This window comes from Equus caballus, chromosome 1 (assembly GCF_041296265.1).
Source record: "Equus caballus isolate H_3958 breed thoroughbred chromosome 1, TB-T2T, whole genome shotgun sequence".
Lineage (NCBI taxonomy): Eukaryota > Metazoa > Chordata > Mammalia > Perissodactyla > Equidae > Equus > Equus caballus.
This window is the reverse complement of record NC_091684.1, coordinates 95,232,756-95,258,115: the sequence shown is the minus strand read 5'-3', so window position 1 is coordinate 95,258,115 and position 25,360 is coordinate 95,232,756. Positions and strand designations below refer to the sequence as shown.

The following is a 25,360-nucleotide window of genomic DNA, read 5'->3' as shown; positions in this document are numbered from 1 at the left end:
AAAAGTTATTTGTAAAAAAACAATTAAAAATCGTAACATTGACATTACAAAGCAAAAAAAGAAAAAAAAAAAGAAAATTCTTTTGCAGCAGTTTCATACAAGGTTCACAGACGTAGTTTTCTCCATGTGCCATGCTTTGACTGCCTTAACGAGTGCAGGCTAAGAAAGCCTGCCAGGGACGTTTAGGGAAGTTACTTAAAGCTTCTGAGTTTAAGGCGCCAGGTTTGGGGGAAAAAAAAAAAATCAAGATTTTACTTCTCATTTCCCTAAACTTCATCCGTCAGGGTAATGAGAACACGTTCTGCTGTAGGGGTTCACGAGGCAACAGTTAAGTATTCTTCAAGCGCTACATAAGCCATCCACGGCTATTTCAGAAGCAGTTAACTTTAGAGCATTATATGTGAGTTTTAAAGTAAATAAATTAAAGCCAAGAGTAACTGACGAGAATTTTCTAACTGAAACCTCCAGGAACCACGGTTGACAGACACCAGTGCCGTGCTGTCTTATATAGCTAGTGTGCACAATACCGGTTTTCTAGCACCAATATCAATAACACCCATGAACATATATCTAATCTTTAAAAAAATCTCTATCAACACTCCCAATGTTAGCCAAAGGCTACAACCGAAACGACTGCCCCAGCCGGTATTGTTCCACATACATTCTGGACCTTGTTTCCCTATCACTTTCCCCAACACGTCAGTGCTCCACCTAGAGGGCAAGTGGACACCAGCGGCTCGGGAAGAGCTCAGTGTGTCCATGGTGCCAGGGGGCTTGTTCATCCACTGCCAGACTGGATGCTCAGAACCATGGAGACGCAGAAGCAGGACCTGACAGAGTCCAGCTGAAAGTCATGTTCCAGATTTGGCAGGTAAGCAATTGGTGGGATCAGGTCTAGAACCCAGTCCTGCCGAACACGGTTAGTATTCTGTCCTAAATTATTACATCCTGGGGCTAAATTATTAAAAACAAAACCCTAATCAATGAAGCCTTCCTTCATTAAAAAAAGGCACTAAAAATTACTTGAGTGTATCAGCTTTAGGCACGAGAACCTCTTCCCCAAGAATAACCACTGACAACTGTCTAACAGAACGAAATACAAAAAACTTCAGGATAATATTTCGGCAGCTCACAGTATAGCAGAAAGAAATGTTATGTAGGCGGTGGTTTCAAACATTTTAGAAACCCGATTGTAGTTTTATCATCTACTAAACAAACACTACCAAATATAAAAACACAGAAAAGAAACATGAGCTTTGGAAAAGGTAGACTTTTAATAACTGCTTTTATCACCAGGTTAAGTCATGCAGTTACAAAGTAGTTAGAAATTTCTGAAAGGATATTATTGTTAAAAAAAAAAAAGCTCATTCTTACATAAATAATATCTAGTACTTCATTGGGACACTACTATGGAAAAGGCCCTGGCCAAATAACTCCCAAACAAAACACTCACCCCAAGGGTGTTTTCAGCCCACTGTCAAGGAAGCGGTGTGCAGAATGTGAGGCCTTTGAAAGAGGACGCAGAGTCAGGCCAAGTCGGGGCCACTGGCAACGCTCAGAGCTGCCAGGCAGACTCCAAACACAGAGCCCAAGGGTTTTTTTTCTGGGACATTCTACTTGAATTATTGTTTAATTAGTCAACACAACAGATCTTCCAAAGAGAAGAACAATGAACTAACATGATAAGGAGGTTACTGCATTCTTTGGACTAGATGTCATAATTGTGGCTAGTGAATTCCGACAGTCGTAACAAAAATAGCCCCCGTCACTTGCAGCTATGAAGATAACTTAATTCTCCATTGGGCTTTTTATTTTTGCTGGACAACAATACACGATTGATAAGCTATAAAGGATACTGTTTTATGTTATAAAAATACTAGCTTTTCTCATTTATTATGTTTATAGGCATTCACTGCTTGAGTCAGGGTTAGGCTTGTTAAGTGATCAAAGGCAATTTTATTACAGCAGCGTGTACTTATTTTATTCTAAAAGAATAAAATGCATAAAGAGAAAGAGCTTCTGTTTTGTTTGTAACCTGTAAAACTGAGTTATTTTGCTGATGTAAAATACCAATAACTCACTTGAGGACCATGCCACCTTCTGAAGGTGCCAGACACCTGCTTCTTAAATGTGTCGAAGTCAGGGCACGTCTCAGACCTGTCCAGAGCTGAAGCAGCAAGCAGCTGACGGCTTCTGGACAACAGGTGCTTCCCTGGGGCCACAGCCCTGCCGGCGCTGGCAAGCAGCCACGCAGCAAGGCGGCACAGCCAGACGGCAGAGACTTTCTACGGAAAGGCCAAACACCCAAATGGCTCTCTGGCACAGGTAATTTCTACTCTCACACTCATTAGCTTGTACATGATCCCCTAAGCTTAATTTCTTTCCTCTTAAGGGGCTGATTTGGATTGACTTGCTGAGGATGGTGTCCATTATCTACTAAGTCATGAGGAGATAGACTTCCGTGGTTACATGTAAACTCGCGATAGGTCTGCAGATGAGGAGGTGGAGAGGGTGGTGCGGAGGTCAGCTGCAATCCGTCTATGTGAAGGTCACACCAGCTTCATTGTACACCTTGAAGACTTTCTCGATGGCGTTGACGTAGGCGGCCGTCCTCAGGTCCAACCCCAGGTTGTACTTCATGGCCGTACGCATGATTTGCTGCAGAGAAGGAGAAAGCGCAGTGAAGCCCACTGACTCAAGCAGCAGGGCCAGGGACACCCAAGGCACAGGCGGATCTGGACAAGCCACCCTGTCACCATTAAAGTGCAGCAGAACCACCTCTAGTCAGGAAGGGCTAATTCTCAGGGACTGACAGAGAGCACCAACCAGGTGGCAGGAAGAAGCGTTCCTGAGAGGCTCAGATGCGAGCTGTCTCTGTGCTCCTTGACATCCTGTTATCTGGAGCGAGGGCATCTAATGATATGCTTTGTGATAATTTAAAAGAACTAAGAACGGGGTGACGAAAATGTTCTGGAGTCAGTGGTGATGGCTACAAAGCCTTGGGAATACACTTAAGGCTGCTAAATTGATACTTTAAAAGGGTGAATTCATGCTCAATAAAAAAAATTAACAACCAGCACCACCATTAATATCTGCTCATGCTATTTCAACATAAAGCTAAGTGGACAGAATCAGAACTCAAAAAAAATTAGGAAAACTGGACTCAAATGTGTTTAAGGCCTTGAAATAAGGATCAAGTGGTCAAAAAACCTTTTACTTATACTAATTCTGCAGTAAGGCAGTTCCCAGTAGCTGTGAGAGTGGGGCTGAGCTGCAATCCAGCTTGGCTAACTACTTGATATTTAGCTAACTGCCAAACATCACTCCTTCCTAACTTGGCATTATGATTAGTTTCCAAAAGCCTGGTAAACATATTGAAGACCCTAACAACACTGCTCATCGTTTAAGACCAGAAAAGGATGTGTTTTGCTCCACGCAGCGGAGGAACATGCAAACAGACTGCTCTTTTCTTTCACCGCACACACAGCCTGGCAGCTGAGACATCACGGTCGAGCCATTCGTCCCGAAACGAGCAGAAACGCAGCCAGCACGTGCACACGTACCCGGGCAGAGCGCTCCATGGTGTAAGCTAAGCCGGAGTGCACGATGTCCTTCTCAGATGCACCCTATCAGGAAAAAGAGCATAAGGTCAACAAGACCACAGAAAGACACGCTTCGTCTATGACAGCACAAAGGATCTGAGGTCAAGAGACGGCCAGGCAGGAGTGTTTTGTCTTTCAGTATAAACTTAATTTCTGTACAGTATCTTGATACCTATTTTAGTAGTTGTGTTTTAACCACAACTTAGTTTTCATTATATTTGACAGCAAACAAACACTCACAAAATGCGGTCACAGTACAATGACGAATACAGTACCGACCAGGAAACACGAGGGCAGGGAGGGGGAGCAGCACGGCTCGCCCATCTCAGGGGCAGACAAACCACAGCAGCACATGACACTGTTCACATCACAGCGCACTCAGCTGTCCCCCGGCGGAACAGGGACACCACACAGGCCACAGAAAGGAGTCCGGTCACCGCTGAGAGCGGCTCTGGGGTAGAATCCTGACTGTATATCCAGCAGTGCCACCAACTTTTAAAACAGCTCTTCACCCAACCCTCCAGTTCTACTGCTGAGGAAACTAAAACCACGGGGGACGTTGGCCGAGGTTGCAGAGAGCTATTTTTAGAGCTGGGAGACAACCCAGGGCCTTCGACCACCAAGTCAGCTTATCTCTTTCCAATGCCAATCATCTCTATAAGTCAGTTTGTTTCAACAGATCTAATTTGTTTTTTGGAATGCTTTCTCATTTTAGGACAATTAACTATCACCATTACTCCTAATATGACATATATAGCTATCGAACACATATCCTGAGATGCTAGATAAAAACTTAAAGGGGGTCACCAACAAAAGTTGTCTATGCTGAACTTGATCCAATTAATACTCGACAGGCATAGCTCGGAGATGTTGCAGGTATGGTTCCAGACGGTGATAAAGCGAGTCACGAGAACTTTTTGATTTCCCAGTGCACATAAAAGTTACGCAATAGCATTATGTCTAAAGGAACAATGTACATACATTAATTAAAAAATAATTTATTGCTAAAAAATGCTAACTATCGGGGCTGGCCCCGTGGCCGAGTAGTTAAGTTCGCGCGCTGCGCTGCAGGCGGCCCAGTGTTTCGTTAGTTCGAATCCTGGGCGCGGACATGGCACTGCTCATCAAACCACGCTGAGGCAGCGTCCCACATGCCACAACTAGAAGGACCCACAACGAAGAATACACAACTATGTACCGGGGGGCTTTGGGGAGAAAAAGGAAAAAATAAAATCTTAAAAAAAAAAAAAAATGCTAACCATCATATGAGCCTGCAGCAAGCCACAACCTTTTTGCCAGTGGAGGGTCTTGCCTCAATGTTGGTGGCTGCTGACTGATCAGGGTGGTGACTGCTGAAGGCTGGGGTGGCTGTGGCAATATCTTAAAATAAGACAACAATGAAGTTGACAGCATCAAATGACTCTTCCTTTCATGAACCATTTCTCTGTAGCATGCAATGCTGTTTCATAGCATTTTACCCACAGAACTTCTTTCAAAATTGGAGTCAGGGGCTGGCCCTGTGGCCGAGTGGTTAAGTTCGCAGGCTCTGCTTCAGCAGCCCAGGGTTTGCCGGTTTGGATCCTGGGTACAGACCTATGCACTGCTCAAGCCATGCTGTGGCGGTGTCCCACACAGAAGAATTAAGATGACTTACAACTAGGATATACAACTATGTACTGGGGCTTTGGGGAGAAAAAAAAGAGGAAGACTGGCAACAGATGCTAGCTCAGGGCCAATCTTCCTCACTAAAAAGCATACCTTTAAAAAAAAAAAAGTGGAGTCAGTCCTCTCATACCCTGCCACTGCTCTATCAACTAAGTTTATGCCATATTCTAAATCCTTTGTTGTCATTTCAAAATCTTCACAGCATCTTCACCAGGAGTAGATGCAACCTCAAGAAACCACTTTCTTGTTCATCTATAAAAAGCAACTTGCCATTTGTTAAAGTTTTATCATGAGCTTGCAGCAATTCAGTCACGTCTTCAGATTCCACTTCTAATTCTAGTTCTCTTGCTGTTTCCAGCACATCTGTAGTTTTTTCCTCCACTGAAGTCTTGAACCCCTTCAAGTCATCCATGAGGGATGGACTCAACTTCTTCCAAACTCCTGTCAATGTTGGTATTTTGACCTCTTCCCATGAATCATGAATGTTCTTAATGACATCTAGAATGGTGAATCCTTTCCAGAAGGTTTTCAATTTACTTTGTCCAGATCCATCAGAAGAATCACCATCTATAACAGTTATACTTTACAAAATGTATTTCTTAAATCATAAGACTTGAAAGTTGAAATTACTCCTTGATCCATGGGCTGCAGACTGGATGTCGTGCTAGCGGGCATGAAAACAACATTCATCTCGTTGCACATCTCCATCAGAGCTCCTCGGTGACCAGGTGGGCTGTTGATGAGCAGTAATATTTGGAAAGCAATCTTTTCTCTGAGCAGTAGGTCTCAACAGTGGGCTTCAAATATTCAGTAAACCATGTTGTAGACAGATGTGCTGTATCCAGGCTTTGTGGTTCCATTTATGAAGGACAGGCAGAGGAGATTTAGCGTAATTCTTAAGGGTCCTAGGATTCTCAGAATGGTAAGTGAGCACTGGCTTCAACTGAAAGTCACCAGCTGCATCAGCCCCTCACAAGAGAGTCAGCCTATCCTTTGAAGTTTGAAGCCAGGCACTGACTTCTCCTCTCTAGCTATGAAAGTCCTAGATGGCATCTTCCGATAGAACGCTGTTTCATCTGCGTTGGAAGTCTGTTGTTCAGTGCAGCCCCTTCATTACCATCTCAGCTGGAGCTTCTGGAGATCTTGCCGCAGCCTCTGCATCAGCACCTGCTGCTTCACCTGCACTTTTATGCTGTGGAGACGCTGCTTTCCTTAAACCGCGTGAGCCGACCTCTGCTGGCTTCAGGCTTCTCTTCTGCAGCTTCCTCCCCTCTCTCAGCCTTCACAGAATTGAGGAGAGTGAGGGCCTGGCTCGGGACTAGGCTTTGGCTTAAGGGAATGTGGTGGCTGCTTTGATCCTCTGTCCAGACTGCAACTGTCTCCCTATCAGCAATAAGGCTGTTTTGCTTTCTTCTCATTCGTGTGTTCACTGGAGCAGCACTTTTAATTTCCTTCAAGAACTTCTCCCTTGCATTCACAACTTGGCTAACTGTTTGGGTCAAGAGGCCTAGCTTTTGGCCTGTCTTGGCTTTCAACACGCCTCCCTCACTAAGCTACTAGTCATTTCTAGCTTTTGATTTAAAGTGACAGACGTCTGACTCTTCCTTTCACTTGAACACTTAGAGGCCATTGGAGGATTATGCATTGGCCTAATTTCAGTATCAGTGTGTCTCAGGGAATAGAGAGGCCCGAGGAGAAGGAGAGAGATGGGTAATGGCTGGTTGGTGGAGCGGTCAGAACACAGAGCACATTTATCAATTAAGTTTGCCGTCTTATACGAGTGTGGTTTGTGGGGCCCCAAAACAATTATAATAGTGGCATCAAAGACCACTGATCACCATAACAAATATAATAATAAAAATGTTTGAAACATCGCGAGAATTACCCAAATGTGGACACAGAGACATGACGTGAGCAAATACTGTTGGAAAAATGCCACCGATAAACTTGTTCAACACAGGGTTGCCACAAACTTTCAATTTGTAAAAAATGCAGTATCTGTGGAGTGCAATAAAGAGCAATAAAACGAGGTATGCCTGTATTCAGTTAAGAAGGTATCTTTCTATAACATTTCTATCAATCAAAAAACATTTGGGTTAAAGTTTGTTTTACCAAGTTAAGAGAGAAAAAACTTGCTTTACAGGTGGAATATGGTTTCTATACTCACTCATTCATTCAGCAAACATTTATTGAGTCCCCTCTACGTGCTAAGTAAGCACTCTTCTAGGCACTGGGGACACAACAGAAAACAAAATAATGAAAATGCTCTGTTCTCACGGAGTTTCTATTTTAGTGGGAGGAGACAGCATATACATGAGGCTGTGCAAGATCACTAAAATTGTGAATTCAGGGACCGAAGCCTTTCAATGTTCAGAGGGTGGAGAGATGACAAGGAGAGCGAGAGGCAAAGAGAGGAATGGCTGATGAAGTAGGAAGAAAAGAGGGGAATGTGGTGTCCTGGAAGCTCAGAGAATATTTCAAGGGGAAGCGATCACTTGTGACAACAGCTGATGTCACTGGTCACCTTGACGAGGACAGTTCTGGTGGAGTGGCGGGCGTTAGAGTAGGGTCGAGTACGGAACAATTAGAAGACAGAGTACACACAACTCTGTGGGAGCTTTGCTATATGGGAGATAAAAACGGCAAGACCTGGAAGGGGCAGTGGGATTAAGATTTCTATTTTTTGGGACAGCATTTGGTACCTTGACAGGAATGACTGAATAGACAGAAAACGGATTATGCCGGAGAGAGAGGGACAGGTCTGCCTGTCCAGTGCATTTGAGAAAGCTGGAAACAGGCTGCCCAATGTCCAGAACAAGACCTGTGCTTAGGTGGAAGCACAAAGAAGTGCTCGGTAGCAAGAGGAAACACAACCCAAGTCAGTGCATAGGAGCTGGGCAGATGTGGACGCTTGCTGACTGCTTCGGCGTCCTCGGTGAACAGGTACCAGGCCATGAGCGAGAGGGCAGAGGAGAGAGAAAAGGAGTACATACGATAAAATCAACCAGGAAGGTGAGGAAACGGAAGAACAGGGAAAAGCAGTACAGCTGCTGGGCACCTCTGGGAGACCCCCGAGGCTGGCGGTCAGGGGGTGAACTGTCGGCAGGGCCTCCAGCTACAGGGGCACAGGGGCGCAGGCGCGGAGGGGCAGAGAGCCAGGCTCATGGGGGACGGGTGTTAGCGAGGGGGTAGGATGACAGGAAACAAGACCAGGAGTGACCGCAAGGATGGAGCAGGGACTCAGGTGGGATGAGTGGAGAACTGAGGACATAGAGGGGGTGGAGAGGGACAGCGAAAAGACGGGAGAATCAGTGACGCAGGTCCTGGCAGGGCCCGAGCACGGCTGGGGAGGGCGGACTAGGGGGAAGGAGCTGGAAAAAACCCGGCTTTTCAACTGACACTTATTACAAGACTTCTGAAATAGGTAAGTCGGTAAGAGGTGAGAAACAGCATTAAAGTCTAAAATTAGTAGCATTTGAAAACTGGGAGACCAATACACTGGGCAACGATTATCTAAAAAAAGATAAAAAGAACATCATCAGAGCTTCTTCCTAAGTAGCTGACTGTCTTCTTTCTGTACTCCCCACCCAGGTTTCAAGCTGAGTGACCGCTCTGGGCCGGGCCCGTGCTGGGACACGGGGTGACCCGAGGGGGAGCAAGAAGCCCCTCTGAGGGTGGCAGCAGTGGCCAGGCCTGCCGTGCATGGTGCGCGCTGTGAGGCACTTGTGATGGCAGGAGGTAGGACACGCTGGCACGCAGAGGGTCTTTCAGGAAAAGCCAGAGAGATATGAAGATACTCAAGAACAGAGTGGGTCAAGGCATCCAGACAGAGGGACCAGAACTAACAGACGCGGCTCTGGGAAAGCGCAAGGCTCACTCAGGGAACAGTTAGTACCCAGGGTGGCAAAAGCATCCTTTCTTCTTCAAAACAAAATTCTTAACTTCTTCCCATATTGCAATATAGTCTTAAATTATCTTCCACGATGGAACATTTCCTAAGAAGAATTTATCATAACTTAGCCATTTCCCTGACATATATACATGACTGTTAAATCACAAATAATCTAAAAAATTGACTGCAAACACAGTTCCAATGACATCATCATGCATGGCTCATTCTTCTCCTTTAGAATTATTTTCTTGGGATAAATTCCTAGAGGGGGACGTTACTATCGTGTCAAAGGGCAGGAACACTTGAAAACTCTTCAAATTTTTCAAAGAGCCGCAGCAATGTGCATTGTTATCAGAATGTGGTACTCCCCACCACGGGACATGGGGAGAACGAGATCCAGCAATTGTTTAAGAAACTTTACTTAATCTGTCTTTCTTCCACAGGAGGTCAAGCTTTCTTTTCCTGGCATATTTCCTGTGACTTTGCTCTTCCTGTCTTCTGCCATTCAGTGCTGAAGCAACTCCCTTTGTGATGTGTATGCGCCATCGACACATCCTGCCAGGAGCTAATTAACATAAGCCACCTTTCTAATCTGCTTTCTTTAACTCTTTATCGAGTCCCTATAGCAATTTCCATTTTTCCTATAGTTCAATCTAATGTTTACTTTTCAATTCTCTCCATTTCTCTGAAGCTTAAAAGAGTTAAGATACACAATTTGTCACAATTACGTTAGAATCACTTGTTGAGTCATCCATATTGCGAAAATACCAAAAGCAGAAGAATATTAATTATTTATCTTAAACTTGGATTCTTACTCCATTTTTAGAACGTAACGACCGAGGAAGGGACGAAGCACACGCCAGGCACATAATTACTGTCATGGTGATTACACCCCTTGACTCTGATCAATCCACCTGGCCTGAGGTCACAGAAGAGGGCAGGTCGAGTGTGTAAGACACACCCGGGTCACACGCATACTCACCGATATCCTGTCTTGGAACTCTGCCGTGGGCACAATGGGGATCGTCCCACCGTGCTTTCCAAATTTTCTTTCCAAACTCTCTTGAACAGACACTGTAAAAAGCCAAAAGATGAAGATACTGGTAGTAAAAAACAAAACGAAGAACCGAAACGAGTCCCAAACTATACCTACAACCTAAAACTAACAGAATTTCAGGAACCTTCAACACCAATGTCATAAAAGGGTTAATCGCTTAAGACTCAGTTAAAAAGGAATAAAGCGCTTTGCCAAATTCCTATATAAATGCGAATGTAGGTCACTGCTCTGTTTCCATAACACCCATTACCAAGGTTTTTCCTTGGCTCTTTTAAAAAGAAAATGCTGAGGGAAAAAGAAATGGAAATAGAGCACTTCACCCAGCTTCTCAGAGTGGGCTGAGGAAAGAGCTCCTCGGGAGGTCTGGTCTCATGTCAGCCTGATGGAAATTCTCCTGCTAACCCTGGAGCCTCCTCTAGTCAAGGAAAAGCCGTCTTCTCATCAGAAGACTCAGAGATTCTTGACACGAGATAGGCCTTTGCTGAAGGCAACCAGACACAGAAAATGGATGAGGATCAACAGGAGCTCCTGGCTGAAAATGAAAACTCTTTATAGCACCAACTTGCAGATGACGTCCTGGGAACACTACGTCACAGGACCAATATGCGAGTGCAAATATCTCTGAGAGAGTTAATACACTGAATACCCATCAAGAACCTTCAGACATTTGGTCTAAGGCTCAGGAGACAGAATAATACAATTTTCTATTCGGAGATTAAATCCTCTATTACAAAAAGGAAATCAGTCCTCTTAAAGCGTAAGCTTTCTCCCCGTTTCCAGTCTTGTAGCTGGCCCAAGAGATCATTTTGGGAGCGGATGCTCAGAACTCACTCAGCAAGTGGTAGTTGGAATCCCTTTCGTATTTGAAGGTCAGGCGGCCGTAGCTGACGTGATTGAGATTCTTCAGCCACTCAAAGTAGGACACCGTCACCCCTCCGGCGTTCAGGTAGAGATCCTAAACGCCAACGAGACGGGAAGATGCCAAAGAAAGGAGGGGACAACGGTTAATAAGAGCTTACAAAGAATGCAGGAGCCCAAGTTTAACAGGAAAGCAGATTAAGCTTCAAACTTCCCAAATATATCTTAGATAGCATCAAGAATTTCACACTTAAACTTCACGAACCCCCTTCCCAATCCATTTGAGGTTTTTCCCATTTGGAAAAAAAAAATTTTTTTTTTGGTTTATTAATCTATAAGCATTTGGTCAACTTTGGTTAGAGTTTCTTCTCCACTGAAAAAGTTCTCAGACAGAATTGCTTGCCCACTAACCACTGGATGGGACTGTCCAAGGGCGCCTCACCGGAAGATTAACATTCCGTCCAATTAACTGCCCAAGGCAGTTACATCGAGTTTATTAAGTGCTTTCAGCAAAGGGGGTTCTTCAAAATGCATCACGGGTCCACACCACCTTCCAGTTCCCAATAACCTTCTGGTAGAGACCCCACGCTTATCCACTGAAAAACCTGAGCACGCGCTCCTCATATGAGCTTGCTGCTAAAGCAGCAAGGGACATTTGAAATGCATTAGGTCAGGAATCATAGGCAATCTTAGAGTTTAAGTTAGAACAGTATTTCTAGCACAGTATATATTATGTAATTGGATTCTTAAGACAGCTAAAAACACTCAAGAAAGAGCGAGAAGCTGGAAGAAAATGTCCAGGTCAAAGTGAAAACCTGACAGGCTTATTACACTAACCACGCTTCCACGATGTTTTCTTAAAAGCAAAATAAAGATGAAGAATTCACTACAGCTTGAGACACTAACAAGCCCCCTCTGCCCTCACTCAGTTCCTTGAGAAAGACAATTACGATTGCAAGCACATAGAAAACCTGGCATACACACAGACGACTTACGGGAATAACCATAATGTTTCTCTCCAGGAAAATCTTATCGGCTTCCGGAGTTGTCGGTCCATTGGCACCTTCAGCAATGATCTGCAAGAGAGTCAGGAACATAGAGAAATGCCCAAAACACTAGCAAATCCCTCTACTGTGCAAGAGATGTGTGCATGTGGGCAGGGAGCCGTGGGGAGAAGCATAGCTCCAGCTTAAGTTAAATTGAGAGTTATTTTGTTCTATAAAGTGTATAAAACTACTTTTCACCTTTCTATTTCCCCTAACTATGTCTGGAAGTTTGGTTTAAAAGGAAACCCAAGGTGATGGCTGCACAACTTTTGTGAATATACTAATAGCCATTAAATTGTAAACCTGGGTGAATTGTACGGTATGTGAATTATATCCCAATAAAGCTGTTAAAAAAAAAGGGGGGGCCGGCCTGGTGGCGCAGAGGTTAAGTTCGCATATTCCGCTTCGGCGGCCCAGGGTTCTCCGGTTCAAATCCCGGGTGTGGACATGGCAGCGGTTGGCACGCCATGCTGTGGTAGGTGTCCCACATATAAAGTGGAGGAAGATGGGCATGGATGTTAGCTGAGGGCCAGTCTTCCTCAGCAAAAAGAGGAGGATTGGCAGATGTTAGCTCAGGGCAACTCTTCCTCAAAAAATAAATAAATAAATAAAATAAAATAAAAGTAATAAAAAAGAGGAAACCCAATTGGACCTTGTCTATCACCCTCAATGTCATTCCACACTGGGAGGCTGGACCAGCCCCACCGTCTCTCTCACCTTGGCTTTGACTCTTGGTGCATTGGACTTGGTCAGCTGCTTCTCGCTGGCAGCAGGAATCAGGATGTCACAGTCGGCCTCCAAGATGCTCCCTTCATAGGGCTTTGCCTTGGGGAAGCCCAGGATGGATCCATGTTGCTGTAATTGATGGAAAATCAGAGTTAATGGATGCACCAGAGTTGAAATGTTCATGTTTAGCGCCTGTGATATGAAGACTCACTGATTAAGAGTTCTTTGAGTTTATATTTTAAAAAATAAGCAATGGAAATAGATTTCAATAAGACTTTTTTCAATTTTGCCATATTCAGGGTAGTCGAACTGTTCGGATGTGAGACTGACATACCAATTTGAAGTCTTCCAGTTCTTTTGGGTCAATACCATCTGGATTCCATATGCTCCCATCGGATTCACCAACAGCAATACATTTAGCACCGAAACGATGTAAGTATCTCATAGAGTGCAGGCCCACGTTACCAAACCCCTGCAAAGAACAATTACACGTGACACCAAAATCAGTCATGGTACACATGCTGAGAGTCATATTCTGACCAACACACATTCCATTTGTTTAGGACCAGTTCTGAAAATCCTTGCTCCTAAAGAAACAGTGTACCAAATGGCTTCTCTTTGGCAATAAATTTTTATGTTTAAGAATGTGGAACCCAACCCTTCGTCATCTAGGAAAATGAGTTATGAAGTTCAGTTAGCGCAGCCTTGTTGGCCTAAAGTAAAACTGCAGTGGTGTCAGCCACACCACCCAGGTCCTCAGTTCCTACAAAGGTAAGTCACTATTTGGGAGGAATATGAATTCTATCTTTTTTTTTTAAAGATTGGCACCTGAGCTAACATCTGTTGCCAATCTTTTTTTTTTTTTTCTCTCTTTCTCACCCAAACCCCCCAGTACATAGTTATATATCCTACTTGTAGGTCCTTCCAGTTGTGCTATGTGGGATGCTATCCCAGCATGGCCTGATGAGCGGTGCCATGTCCACGTCCAGGATCTGAACCCATGAAACCTTCGGCTGCTGAAGCAGAGTGCGCAAACTTAACCACTCAGACACGGGGTCGGCCCAAGAATTCTATTTTAAAGTAGCATTCAACTTAATTTAGATCCCTCTAAGTAAAATAATGAAGCATCAAGCAAATTCTTCCTGAAATTTGCATCACTGTGCAAACCTCTCTGTCTACTCGTTAATAGTCTGAGACTTCCCCTTTTGGATACAATTCCAATTTAAATATTGACCAAAAGAAGTTGGTGATAGTTTTGCAAGTTTGTGAGAGATACTTAGATTGGTACTAGTCACATGAATCAAACCAAGGTTCAGCAAACAAAGGACATATTACTCTAAAAACATCCATTCCAAAACTTAAGAGATTCAAAAGACCCAGATTTTCAAAAGGGCAAATCTAAAAACATTTAAAAACTTACTTTCTGTGGATCAGCTATTCTTTAAGAAAGCAAACATTTTTACCTGAACGACAAATGTCTTATCTCCAAACCCTGGCGTCATTCCTAGAATGCTCATGTAAGAAGCTTCATTGATGAAGTTCTCGATCCCATGGAAAAGACCCCGGCCAGTGGCAGAGATCCGCCCATGGATTCCGCCCTGACTGATGGGCTTCCCAGTGACACAGGCGTGGGCATTAATATCCTGCAAAAGAGGTCAGAGCGTCAAAGATGAAGCATCAAGGTCAACGTAAAAAATGAAACATCAAGGTCAACATCAAAGACGAAGCATCAAGGTCGATGTGAAAGATGAAACGTCAAGGTCACTGCCTACACGAAGGATTAAAGTTGGAACACATTCTCATTTAACTCATATGCTTCTTAGGGACTGTGTGGGTTTAAGGCAGACTTTCATCAACAGGGATAAGTGCCTTTTCAGATTTCTGTTCCTAGAAAATATCCAATAAAGTAGACTGCATTTTTCAATGACAGAAACAGTTTTTAGGCATTTAACGTCAAGTAGATACAAATAGCAATATCACACAAGTAGAGATAGTTCAGCTTAAAACTATTATTCCTTTAACAAATATTAAGCTTTGCTAAATCAGGGTATACACCCCCCTCCCCAAAAGTGGCATGTCTTAAAATCTACCTTGTCTTTTTTTCTTTTTGGAGGAAGATTAGCCCTGAGCTAAAATCTGCTGTCATCCTCCTCTTTTTGCTGAGGAAGACACCCTGAGCTAACATTCGTGCCCATCTTCCTCTACTTTATATGTGGGACGTCTGCCACAGCATGGCTTGCCAAGCAGTGCCATGTCTGCACCTGGGATCCGAACTGGTGAACCCTGGGCCACCAAAGCGGAATGTGTGCACTTAAGCACTGTGCCACCAGGCCGGCCCCTACCTTGTCACCAACAGAGTCTAAGATAGGAAGAGGCATTATGGTGCTCTTAGACGGGAACACTTAATGTTGTAAAGATATCCCTCCACCACATTAATCAATAAAATGCCACTTGAAAAAAAGAACTTTAAAGGACAATACTCAAGTTCATGGAAAAGGGAGGATTAACAAAAATATTCACAAATTACAAAAAAAAGACAACAAAATAACTAAGGGGTTTGCAGGGCAATCTGGAATATGTATCAAAATAAAAATAACTCATGCACCCAAAAAGTCTACTTACAGGAATTCAATTTTTGGTATATTTAGTATGGTATCATCTGAGTTAAAAAAAAATTAAAAAGGTACATGAGGCTGCGAGGGGCCGGCGCCCACGTTTGAGCAGAGCCTCTGGCAGCAGTGGTGGGCTCCGGGAGGCACAGTGGGAGGGGAACAGCGCTCACCACCTGCTTCCTGGACTCTTTCAATTGACAACGTGCATGTATACTTGTTCAGAAATGAGCATAATTAGAAAAAACAAGGGGCTTGGGAGGGCTTCCCTTCCAAGGCATCAAATATACTATAAGCTGGAGCAACCGGAAGAGTGTGGAATAGACAAATCGGTCAGTGCGACAGGAGAAACTAAGGATGGTCCCATGATATACAGGAACTCTATGTAAAATAAGGAAGCATTTTAAATCAGTGGCTTGAGTATGCACTATTGAATAAATGTGTTGATGTGACCCGCTACCCATGTGAAACAAGGTCAAGTGCCTTACCTCACCCCAGCCCCAGCCCCCAGTTTAACTTGTAGCTGGGTGACTTAAAAAGCGGCCTGCTCTTTATCCACCTTGTTCCAAGTACTTTTACAGAAAGAACTCAGAATTGTCTCAGTTGTATAATTACCAACCAAAAGAAAAAAAGAAGCCTAGAAAAGTGATTTATGGAATTAGTCGTTTTCCCACAGTTTTCCTTCATGAATAATTAACACGTATGAATACAGAATTGCCCACCTAGTGCCAAACGCCTCTGAACAGTGAGAATGCAAACGCTGGAGCTGAGAGCATCACTCCTGTGTGAGGCCAGGCCGGGTGCCAGCCGCCCAGCTCCCTGGCATACCCAATCGTCCCAGAGGCCCTGGCGGGGCGAGGGAGATGACACCCTCCCTCCAATGCCAGCACTTCTGGGCCAGCTTAGACAAGAAGAGCTGCGTGGCTCAGGTTCACATCTGGAAATAAGTAACACAACCTGTGGCTTCCTGACCTCAGGACCTGATTCTGGATTTCCTATCACTTTAAGGAGCCTTCGATCAGCGCAGTCCAAGGGTTAGCTGGCGGCCTCCCACAGCTTTCTTTTGCTGTCACCATTGGGAATGAACTACGAATAACAATATGTTGCCTACTCTTTGCACTATTCAATCTAGTGTCCTGCTTAAAAAGGACTAGAGACCACAGTCATAGCTCACTTAACATAAAAAGGTGACGTGGAAAAGCAACGTTTTCTGGAATGGGAGTCAAAACCAAACTTCTTTCAAGTGCCCTCATGCTGCTCCTGTTTCATTTCAGGGGATTTATGCAAGTGACCTGATGCAGTATTTATAAATATTTTTTTCTGTGCTCACTAAGCGCTGGGTCCTGTTCTAAGTGCTTTACACTGTTATTAATTTAATCCTCACGACTGTCTCACGAACTACTAGGTACTATTACTATTGTCATTTTACATATGAGGAAACTGAGGCAGAAAGTTCAAGGCTCTTGCCCGAGGTCACGGGGCTGGCGTGTGAGGGAGCCAGTGCTAGAAGGCAGGCTGCCTGCCATGCTCCCAGCTACAGACCCCATCACCGTGGGAACCGAGACTCATCTGTAAACGCTTCCGTGGGAGCTGCAGCCCCTTCCTCCCGCTCAGAGGAAAAAGTGTTCCTCTTCTCCAAGGCTGATCTTCCCACCAGGGCCTTAAAAGGAAAATTCCCTAGGCCTTTATTCCCTTGGAAGACTGCTACATTTACTACGCCCCATCTCTCCTGCATCGTCTGTCTCTCACGTGGAAGAACATGTGGCCTCCAGTCAATGAACATGGCAAACAAAAACCTTTTTCTTTGGACAACAGCCCCCTTTCAAGGCGTCTTCCCTCTGCTTCCCTCCAGGGCCATTTTTCCTAACTGGAGGCTCCTCTCACGCCCCACTTCTCTCTCCCAACACCCCCTTGCAGTGGCTCCACTCTCGCCATTCCATGGACGATCCAGTTGCTGCACTGGTCTCTTTCCAGAAACCCTCTCCCTCGATATCCACAACACGGAGCCCTCAGCACCTCTCATTCTTTGATAACTGACTGCTTTCTTCCCCCTAGATCCTCAACCTGTCCATCTGTCTCCAGCCCAGGGCAGCCCCATAGCGCCTCTTTCCTGGGCTCCTGTGGAGTCCCCTGCCCCCACCAACCCCATTCTCTGCTGCACAGAGGCCTGAAATCAACACTTAGCTGTGCCACATGCCTGTTTACGATCAGCACTTCACCGGCTTCCCGGTTTTCAGGACAAAGACCAAAGTCCTTGCCATTCCGCACAGGGCGGTAATCCGGTCTGCCCCTCCTCTAGTGGCCTCCCTGCTCCCCGCTCTCTGGCTCTCTACTCTGGCTCCTAGAGTCTGCTCTCAGCATCTCAAGTTCACCTCTTCTGCACTCCAGGATCTTCACCTTGCTTCTTTCTGCCTCCAGAACTTGACCCCGGGATCTTCCCCTGGTTGACGTTGACTCATCCTTCAGGATGCAGACCACAGGTTACAAACATCTCCAAGGAGGCCTTTCCCGATCTTACCTCCAAACACTTGCTCAGGTCCCCATTACTCTTCTCATGGCATCGAAACTTCTCCTTCTTGCCTTTATCTCAACTGTAAAACACCCTGCTTGTACTCAGCCTTGTGTGTAGCAGGTACTCCATATATATTTTTTAAATGAATGCCTTTTTCAACTTCCTTTTTCTTCCTACCCATCATATGTTTCTCCTTTTCACGGTTTCATCTCTCTCAGGGACAGAAAGCTAGTTTTTCTCCTTATGTTTTGTCTTAATGGAACTACTACTGCCTCGTCTCCCACACTCAAGTCCTCCTGGTTCTCTTCGACCCATCCGCGTCCTTTTCCTGATCCCAGCCAACCCAGTCCTGCCAAGTCTGTCTGTCGTGGGCCACCGCTTCTCCCCAGCCCTTATGGCTCCTGGGCTAGGAAGACAGGCGCCGACACAGGTGGAGGTCCTCTCTCTGCTCCAGTGCAGTCTACACCGCTGCCCGCCCATGCTCCCCTAAGCGGGGGTCAGGATCAGAGCTCCCCGCTGATCAGTAAACAAAACGCAACCGCCAGGCTTGGTATTTCCGTCCCAGTTCACTTACCTCTTGACTCTTCTATTACCTTTTTAAATACGGCTTCTCTTAGACGGTCTGAGCGCCACTGCTTCTCCTCTCATCCCCCAAATCTCCCTATGTTCAAATTCTACCCGTTTTCAAGGTCTAGCCTGAACGCCTCTTCCAGGAAGCCTTCCTTCAGAAACCGTAACTCTCCACCCTTGTATTACACTATCTTCATACCGTATCTGCTTATGTGGCTTAATTCCTATTTAAATAAAAGCTCTCTGAGGGAAAAGTCAGAATGGAATGCTTCTTTATTTCCCTTTCAGGATCCCAGCAGTGTGCTGCCCTGGGAGGTGACCCCTCTTTGAGGGTCCCGCCCCAGCCTCCAGGATAGGGCGGCATGCAAGTAAAAGCTTAATCCGTGTTCACTACCATTATGATTCAAGAATAGAGACAGAAGTAAAATGACATGCAAATCAAGATATGATGAAAGGGGAGGAGAAAAGGGAATTCTCCACTTCCACATATAATCGGCTTGTTATTTCTCGTGGTAGGACATGAAGCCTTCAGGCATTTGGTGGGTACTCACATAGTGCCCTATGGTGCTAGCATAGGTGTCAGCAATCCAGGACATCTCCCGCTCTCCCGTGCTCATGTCTGGGGCAGGCACATCAATGCCAGGACCTAGGGGCACAGGGAAAGGGTAGCGCACCAGTTTTTAAGATAAACTCAACTCAAACACAAAGATTCCTGTAATCCTCTATAATAACAAAGCTACCGCGGCTAGAAAACTTTACATTTCATTTAGGTAACTAATTGAAGTTGCAGAAATACTCATTCAATGTTTCACAAATTTATACACACCCAATGTTACACGATAATTTCTCCCGCTGGCATTTACTTGCTAATGTACAAAAGTTAGCTATGCACAACAGATATAAGTCACTCAGCAGGCTTCTGGATGGGCAAAGCACAGGCAATGGGTTTAGCCTCTCTTGACCTCGGCTCCTTAAACTGTAGTTAGAGACAACAACACCATCTTGCCCTAGACAAGGAGGATTGTTGGGGTTAGGGAGCACAGGCGTATGAGACAGCAGGGTAACATACCACTTACTGGGAGTGTAAGCCCGCCTTGCCAAGGAGAAAAGGAAGGGGAGAAAGACACACAGCTGAAGCACTCGTGTTAAGCCCCATACTTCTTCTACCCACGGCAGAGTGCTGCTTTGACTACTATTCAAAGCCTAGTCAGTGAACATAAAAGTTTTAGGCCTTGGCTTTCAATTCCTCAGATCACAGCAAATTAAAAAGTTCGAGGATAACGAGAAGTTAGCTCAAAAGCAGCACGAGGTACCGACGACAGCACTGACGGCCGTGGGGAGATCTCAGATAAAAGCGTGTTAAATGATGCTCACTCAGATCTGTAAAGGCAGGAATACGTACAAATATTTCTATCAAAAATAGTAAGAACAAAAGGATGGGTTTATGTCCATGTAAACGACTTGGAATCATCACCAAAATATCCATGTGGAAAAAAGCACGTTTCATACAGCACGTATAATACGCTCCAATTTACATAAAATTCTCTTTCTCTCTCTCTATATATATCTATACACAAATTTCCATGTGTAGGTTTAGGTGCAGAGGTTTGGAAAGCTATGCACAAACCTGTTCGCCATGTTTGGATCTCAGCCTTGTTTATATCTTTCCATATTGTTTCAATTATATAATATAAACTCACTATCTTTGTAAAAAGAAAAATACAACTTTAAAAACAAACTATTAAGACTCCCAAATAAATAAAGTTCTTTCCAAAGGCTGTACTCGAGTTTTTTCTAATTAACCAAGAGAATAAGGTACATGTTAATATTCGTCCACATTTCAGGGGCCCAGGTCCTAGATACTATACTTCTTTGCACAAGTCATGATGTAATGGATAAAGGACTGGCATAAGACAACTTTAAAATGGCCAAAGTTTGCTTTTTCCACTCCTGCCCCCCGTCCCCAGTCTGTAACTCTCCTCCGTCCCAGTACCTTTTCCTCAGGCATCTCATAAACGCCATGAAGTGTAACCTCCCCGAAGCCACCGTCACCCCGCCTACAACTCCCCGACTTGGAAGGATTAATGGCACAGCTTAGCCTCAACCTCAGATAACAGGGCTCTGCTGCTGCCATTTGCTCACAATTTCCATTCCTTTAGAGCAACATACCTCAACTAGAGGTTAGTACAATTCGTTTAATCAGACTGTCTTTCTCCTAAGGTATAGATGACAAATGGCTCCTGAATCTTTCCAGCAGTATCTACGAAAGCATTTTGCTTGTTTTTAGCAATATCAAGTATCAAATAAGCTTGCTGCCTCAAAGAACAATTGCAGTTGGAGAAGGGCTATTGGCACATTGGCACATGTATTGAGTACACAGTTTGTAAATCATAAATGTGCAATGATAAATTACTTCTCAACATCAGTTAGTCCAGACATGCTAAGGTGAGAGAGCTCCCTGGACCCAAAGCAAAATCACACAACATTATCAGTAGGCTTGTGAGTTTTCTACCCCATACAAAATCAATGTGTAGGGATGCACAGACTGTAAGTAATGTTTGAATTACAGATAAATTCTCAAATACCTTACAAAGAATAGGTCTGAAAGTCCGTCCTTTTTTTTTTTTAAAGATTTTATTTTTTTCCTTTTTCTCCCCAAAGCCCCCCGGTACATAGTTGTGTATTCTTCGTTGTGGGTTCTTCTAGTTGTGGCATGTGGGACGCTGCCTCAGCGTGGTCTGATGAGCAGTGCCATGTCCGCGCACAGGATTCGAACTAACGAAACACTGGGCCGCCTGCAGCGGAGCACGCGAACTTAACCACTCGGCCACGGGGCCAGCCCCTGAAAGTCCGTCCTTTTTAAAACAGGCAACTACCTTCAGGAAAGTTAAAATGCTATCACTCAATCCCATGATGGCATAAATAAGATGAAAAATTGGCTAAAAACAGTAACTGCTTTGAGAGAACAGGAACATAGGGGCAGAGTTGAAAGGATAATTCTGGTGCATGGAGATACAGAAGATGAAAAAGATGGAGACATCAGCTTATTGCAAGGAAACTACAGTTTATAAAGGGGATATCTAAACTCACACAATACTAAAGTCACCCAACAGAATTAACACGGACCTTTCACAACTTTTCCAAAAAAAAACCCAGAAGAGGAAGGAATACTTCTCAACTCATTCTACTAGCCAGTGTTATCCTGATACTTAAGACCTCACAAGAAAATACTGCAGACCAAGGTATCCCTTAAGACAGCATCAAAAAGAATAAAATACTACGATAAACTTTAAGAAGTAGTGTAAGACTTGTATACTGAAAATTACAAAACGTCATTGAAAGAAATTAATGAAGACCTAAACAAATGGAAAGACACTCAGTGTTCACTGACTGATTAAGACGGCAACACTCCACAAACTGGTCCACAGATTCAATGCAATCCCGATCAAAATCTCAGCTGTTTTTTCCTGCAGAAAAGACAATCCTAACTAAACTCTCACAATGCGACAGGGCCAGGATGCAGACTCAGGTCTAACTCGCAACCTGAAGCTCTCTGTGGAAAGGGGAGCCGCCCAATAACAGAGAAATGCCATCAATTCAGAAAGTTTGCCCAGGACTAGCTCTGAGTCCTGGCAGGAGAAAGAGAACTAACTCCTGCCTCCCTCTTATGCTACAAAGCTTTCTGGGCCCAGATATCAGGTTCGGTCGTTCTCTGTGTTAATGTGGCTTTTGCACATAAGCAAAGAACTCAAATGGCTAGTATTAAGCTTTCAGTGTTTGAATGAACCACTTTTTTTGTCCCATTGATTTTTTTTTTTATTGAGGTAACACTGGATCATAACATTATATAAATTTCAGGTGTACATCCTTCTATTTCGATTTCTGTTTAGACTATATTGTATTCACCACCAACAGTCTAGTTTTTACCTGTCACTGTACACACGTGCCCCTTTATCCCTTTCACCCTCCCGCCACCCCCTTCCCCTCTGGCAACCACCAATCTGTTTTCTGTATCAATGAATCACTTAACCTTTGAAACTATAAGGTACCTGTCAATATAGAGAAAATTAAGCTGGATGTACTCTAGATATGGGCAATAAATAAAGCTGATTAAAGTCTGAAACCAATCAAGAACATTAAATTCTCTTGAGGTTTAAGCTAAAAGGCAATGTGATATGAAAAGTTGTGAAGGCTCCCGATAGGCTGAACGGGACTTCAATTCACCAAATCTCAGACATAGCAGGCATTCCTGTGAAGGAGGCAGTCCACTCACATTAACTAGTGCTCCCCCCGTACAATGACTGTACAAGGAAAACCCATGGTGGTGGAGAGGAGGAGGCATGCCAAGAATCCAAATGCCTTTCAAAGCATGAAAGACAGGCCAAATCTAGTAAAGTCCTAGTGTTACTTATATTTATTTCTACATTAGTTTATTTATTACATGCTTTCTTTTCCTAAAAAAGGGGCATATTTCATGGCCGATGTTTTTGGAAGTGGGTGGCCAGGTCCTTCTCGCTCCTCTGGGAGCTCCGCTAAAATCTGTTTACCATGCATGACTCTGCCGGCATTTGAAATACCGCAGTGATGAGAGCGCTGAATCTTAACCACGAGACCACCAGGGCTGCTGCAGCACAGATAGCACGACACAGAAACAGCAAGCAGAAGATCCATACCCTCAGTAATTGAGTCTGTTTGGCAAAAGCTCCTAGTAATAAACATTAAGAGGCTCAGAAATCCTCCAGATCAGCCAGTGACGGCAGAGTGAGTCACCACGAGCCTCCCCACCTTGTGGCCTGTGCCCACTGCTTTGAAGGGACAGGCCCGTGTAAGCCTCCAGTTCCCAAAGGCATCAGATGTCTCCCTGCTTTCAGAACAATAGGATCACGACAGTAAAACTGCTTTTTACATATTAAACAATGTTTATAACACAGGTATTATTTAGTTCCTAAAAGGAAGGCCCTACTCTTTCTGGATGTCACAACAGAGACTGCACAATGCTGTTATACCGATCAAAGACCTTTACTACATCACACATGGAGAAGACGTGGAGGCGACCTCTCCTGGTGTCCACACTGCATACTGAGAACTGAACTTTCTACTGGAGCTGTATTATAAGCAGGCCCAGGGATGTGCACCATATTTATCATAGAACCGTTTCTCAAAACGGTTCCATGTGCACATAGATAAAAGCAGGAGTCTAATCAAGACTACCACTTTTAGATGTTCCCAGCCCATGTGGAAACCTATAAGGCAGTACGTACCAATAAAGCCCTTCTTTGCCAGCTCCATGGTAAACCTCCTCGTGATCTTTTCCAATTCATTATCCTGTAAAGGAAAAAAAATGAAAACCACAATAAAATGAAAACAAATTTTCTGAAAGCAAAACTACCCATGGCGATAACTAATAGTTGTATCATATTTTCTATTTATAGGTCATTTATTTGAGTTTTCAGATATCTTCTTGCGTAACCCTCAGAACAACTCATAAAGCAGCCATTTCCATTTTAAACATAAGAAAATAGAAATCAGAAATTAGAGAATACAAAAAACAGACAGCAGAACTAGGGCTCACATCCCAGATCTTGTTCTCTTTGTATGAATATAGGATGCTACAAACAATCCCTATGTATATTTTCATTTAAATGGTGAACTTTTAAAAGAATAAAATTATATATGTTAATAGATGTTAATTTCGTACTATAAAACATAGCAATAACTATCTTTAATTAACTTGGAACTGATAGGATAAACAATAAGATTTTTACCAGATTAGTTAAGATATTTGTCACTAGAACCTTGAGATCCTGGTATAAAAATCTCAGATCATAGCAATTTATCAACATGGACATAAGTACCTAAGAAAATGAAGGTATTAATTACCATCTAAACAAGTAAGAAAATGAAAAGGGACACTGACATTAAGCAAGTGACCTTTTATATGGCAATACACGCAATAAGTTAATTATTTACTTGTATTTCCACTCCTCTTAAAAGCAATAGAGACCACTAATCTCACTGGCATGAGGGATACACAGAAGCCCAGTAATTTCGAGTCCTTTGTAAACACATCGTGTGCACAAACTTCACTCAGGTACTTACGGTATAGTTTTTAGGATTGATCTTAACACCAGCTTTGGCACCCCCAAATGGCACATCTGAAATAGAAGGCTAAAAGTTGTTACTCCATATAAAGGACAACAAAATTCAAACGGCAGAAAGCACTATGCCATATTACAAGTGTGTGATGCTTTAAGTTTTAATTTCAGAAAATTCAAGAAATAAACGCACATTGGTGTCTCCTAAAATACTGCACTTTAACTAAAATTCTAGTGAATGGAAATTATAAGCCCAGGCAAGTTACAATGCAAATTTGCAGACAATGCATACAATCAGTATGCTTTACGACTTTTAAAAGATAATAGCATATTTCTTTTCCTCCTACTATGATTTGGTCTTAATTAAAGAGTATGGAAAGAAATTTAAACAAAGAACTTAAAGAAAATCCAATTAGTTCTTATAAAAAGTTGCTCGTTTAAAAAAAGATTAAATCTTAATTAAGACTAACTGAAAAATGATGCAAGCCTAACACTGTGCAACTTAAAAAATGAGTTCAAATAAGGTATACTTCTCGAACATCTTAAAAGTAACCTTGTTATGTAAACATTATTTCCCCAAAGAGTTATTAGGCAGCAATGAAGGAAATCACTTACCAACCACTGCACACTTATAAGTCATCAGAGAAGCCAAAGCCTTCACTTCGTCTACACTCACATCAGTGCTGTAACGGATACCTGGTGGTGTTTAAAAATAAAAAGGGGGCGTG

The 25,360-nt window shown here is 43.6% G+C and overlaps 1 protein-coding gene across 2 annotated transcripts in view; it reads right to left on the bottom strand.

Moving 5' to 3' along the window:
- Window positions 1-1,255: 1,255 nt before the first annotated feature.
- Window positions 1,256-25,360, bottom strand: part of GLUD1 (glutamate dehydrogenase 1) — a 38,249-nt gene continuing 14,144 nt past the window's right edge. For both annotated transcript variants that reach the window (XM_023648629.2, XM_070229997.1), the window contains exons 2-13: window positions 25,248-25,328; window positions 24,637-24,692; window positions 23,799-23,862; window positions 19,089-19,183; window positions 14,310-14,489; window positions 13,181-13,318; window positions 12,838-12,975; window positions 12,070-12,150; window positions 11,048-11,171; window positions 10,142-10,233; window positions 3,564-3,626; window positions 1,256-2,658 (exon numbers count right to left, since the gene is read on the bottom strand). In XM_023648629.2, the coding sequence (XP_023504397.1) occupies window positions 2,539-2,658; window positions 3,564-3,626; window positions 10,142-10,233; window positions 11,048-11,171; window positions 12,070-12,150; window positions 12,838-12,975; window positions 13,181-13,318; window positions 14,310-14,489; window positions 19,089-19,183; window positions 23,799-23,862; window positions 24,637-24,692; window positions 25,248-25,328 (1,232 nt within the window). In that variant the 3' untranslated portion in view covers window positions 1,256-2,538. The remainder of the gene's footprint in view (window positions 2,659-3,563; window positions 3,627-10,141; window positions 10,234-11,047; window positions 11,172-12,069; window positions 12,151-12,837; window positions 12,976-13,180; window positions 13,319-14,309; window positions 14,490-19,088; window positions 19,184-23,798; window positions 23,863-24,636; window positions 24,693-25,247; window positions 25,329-25,360) is intronic.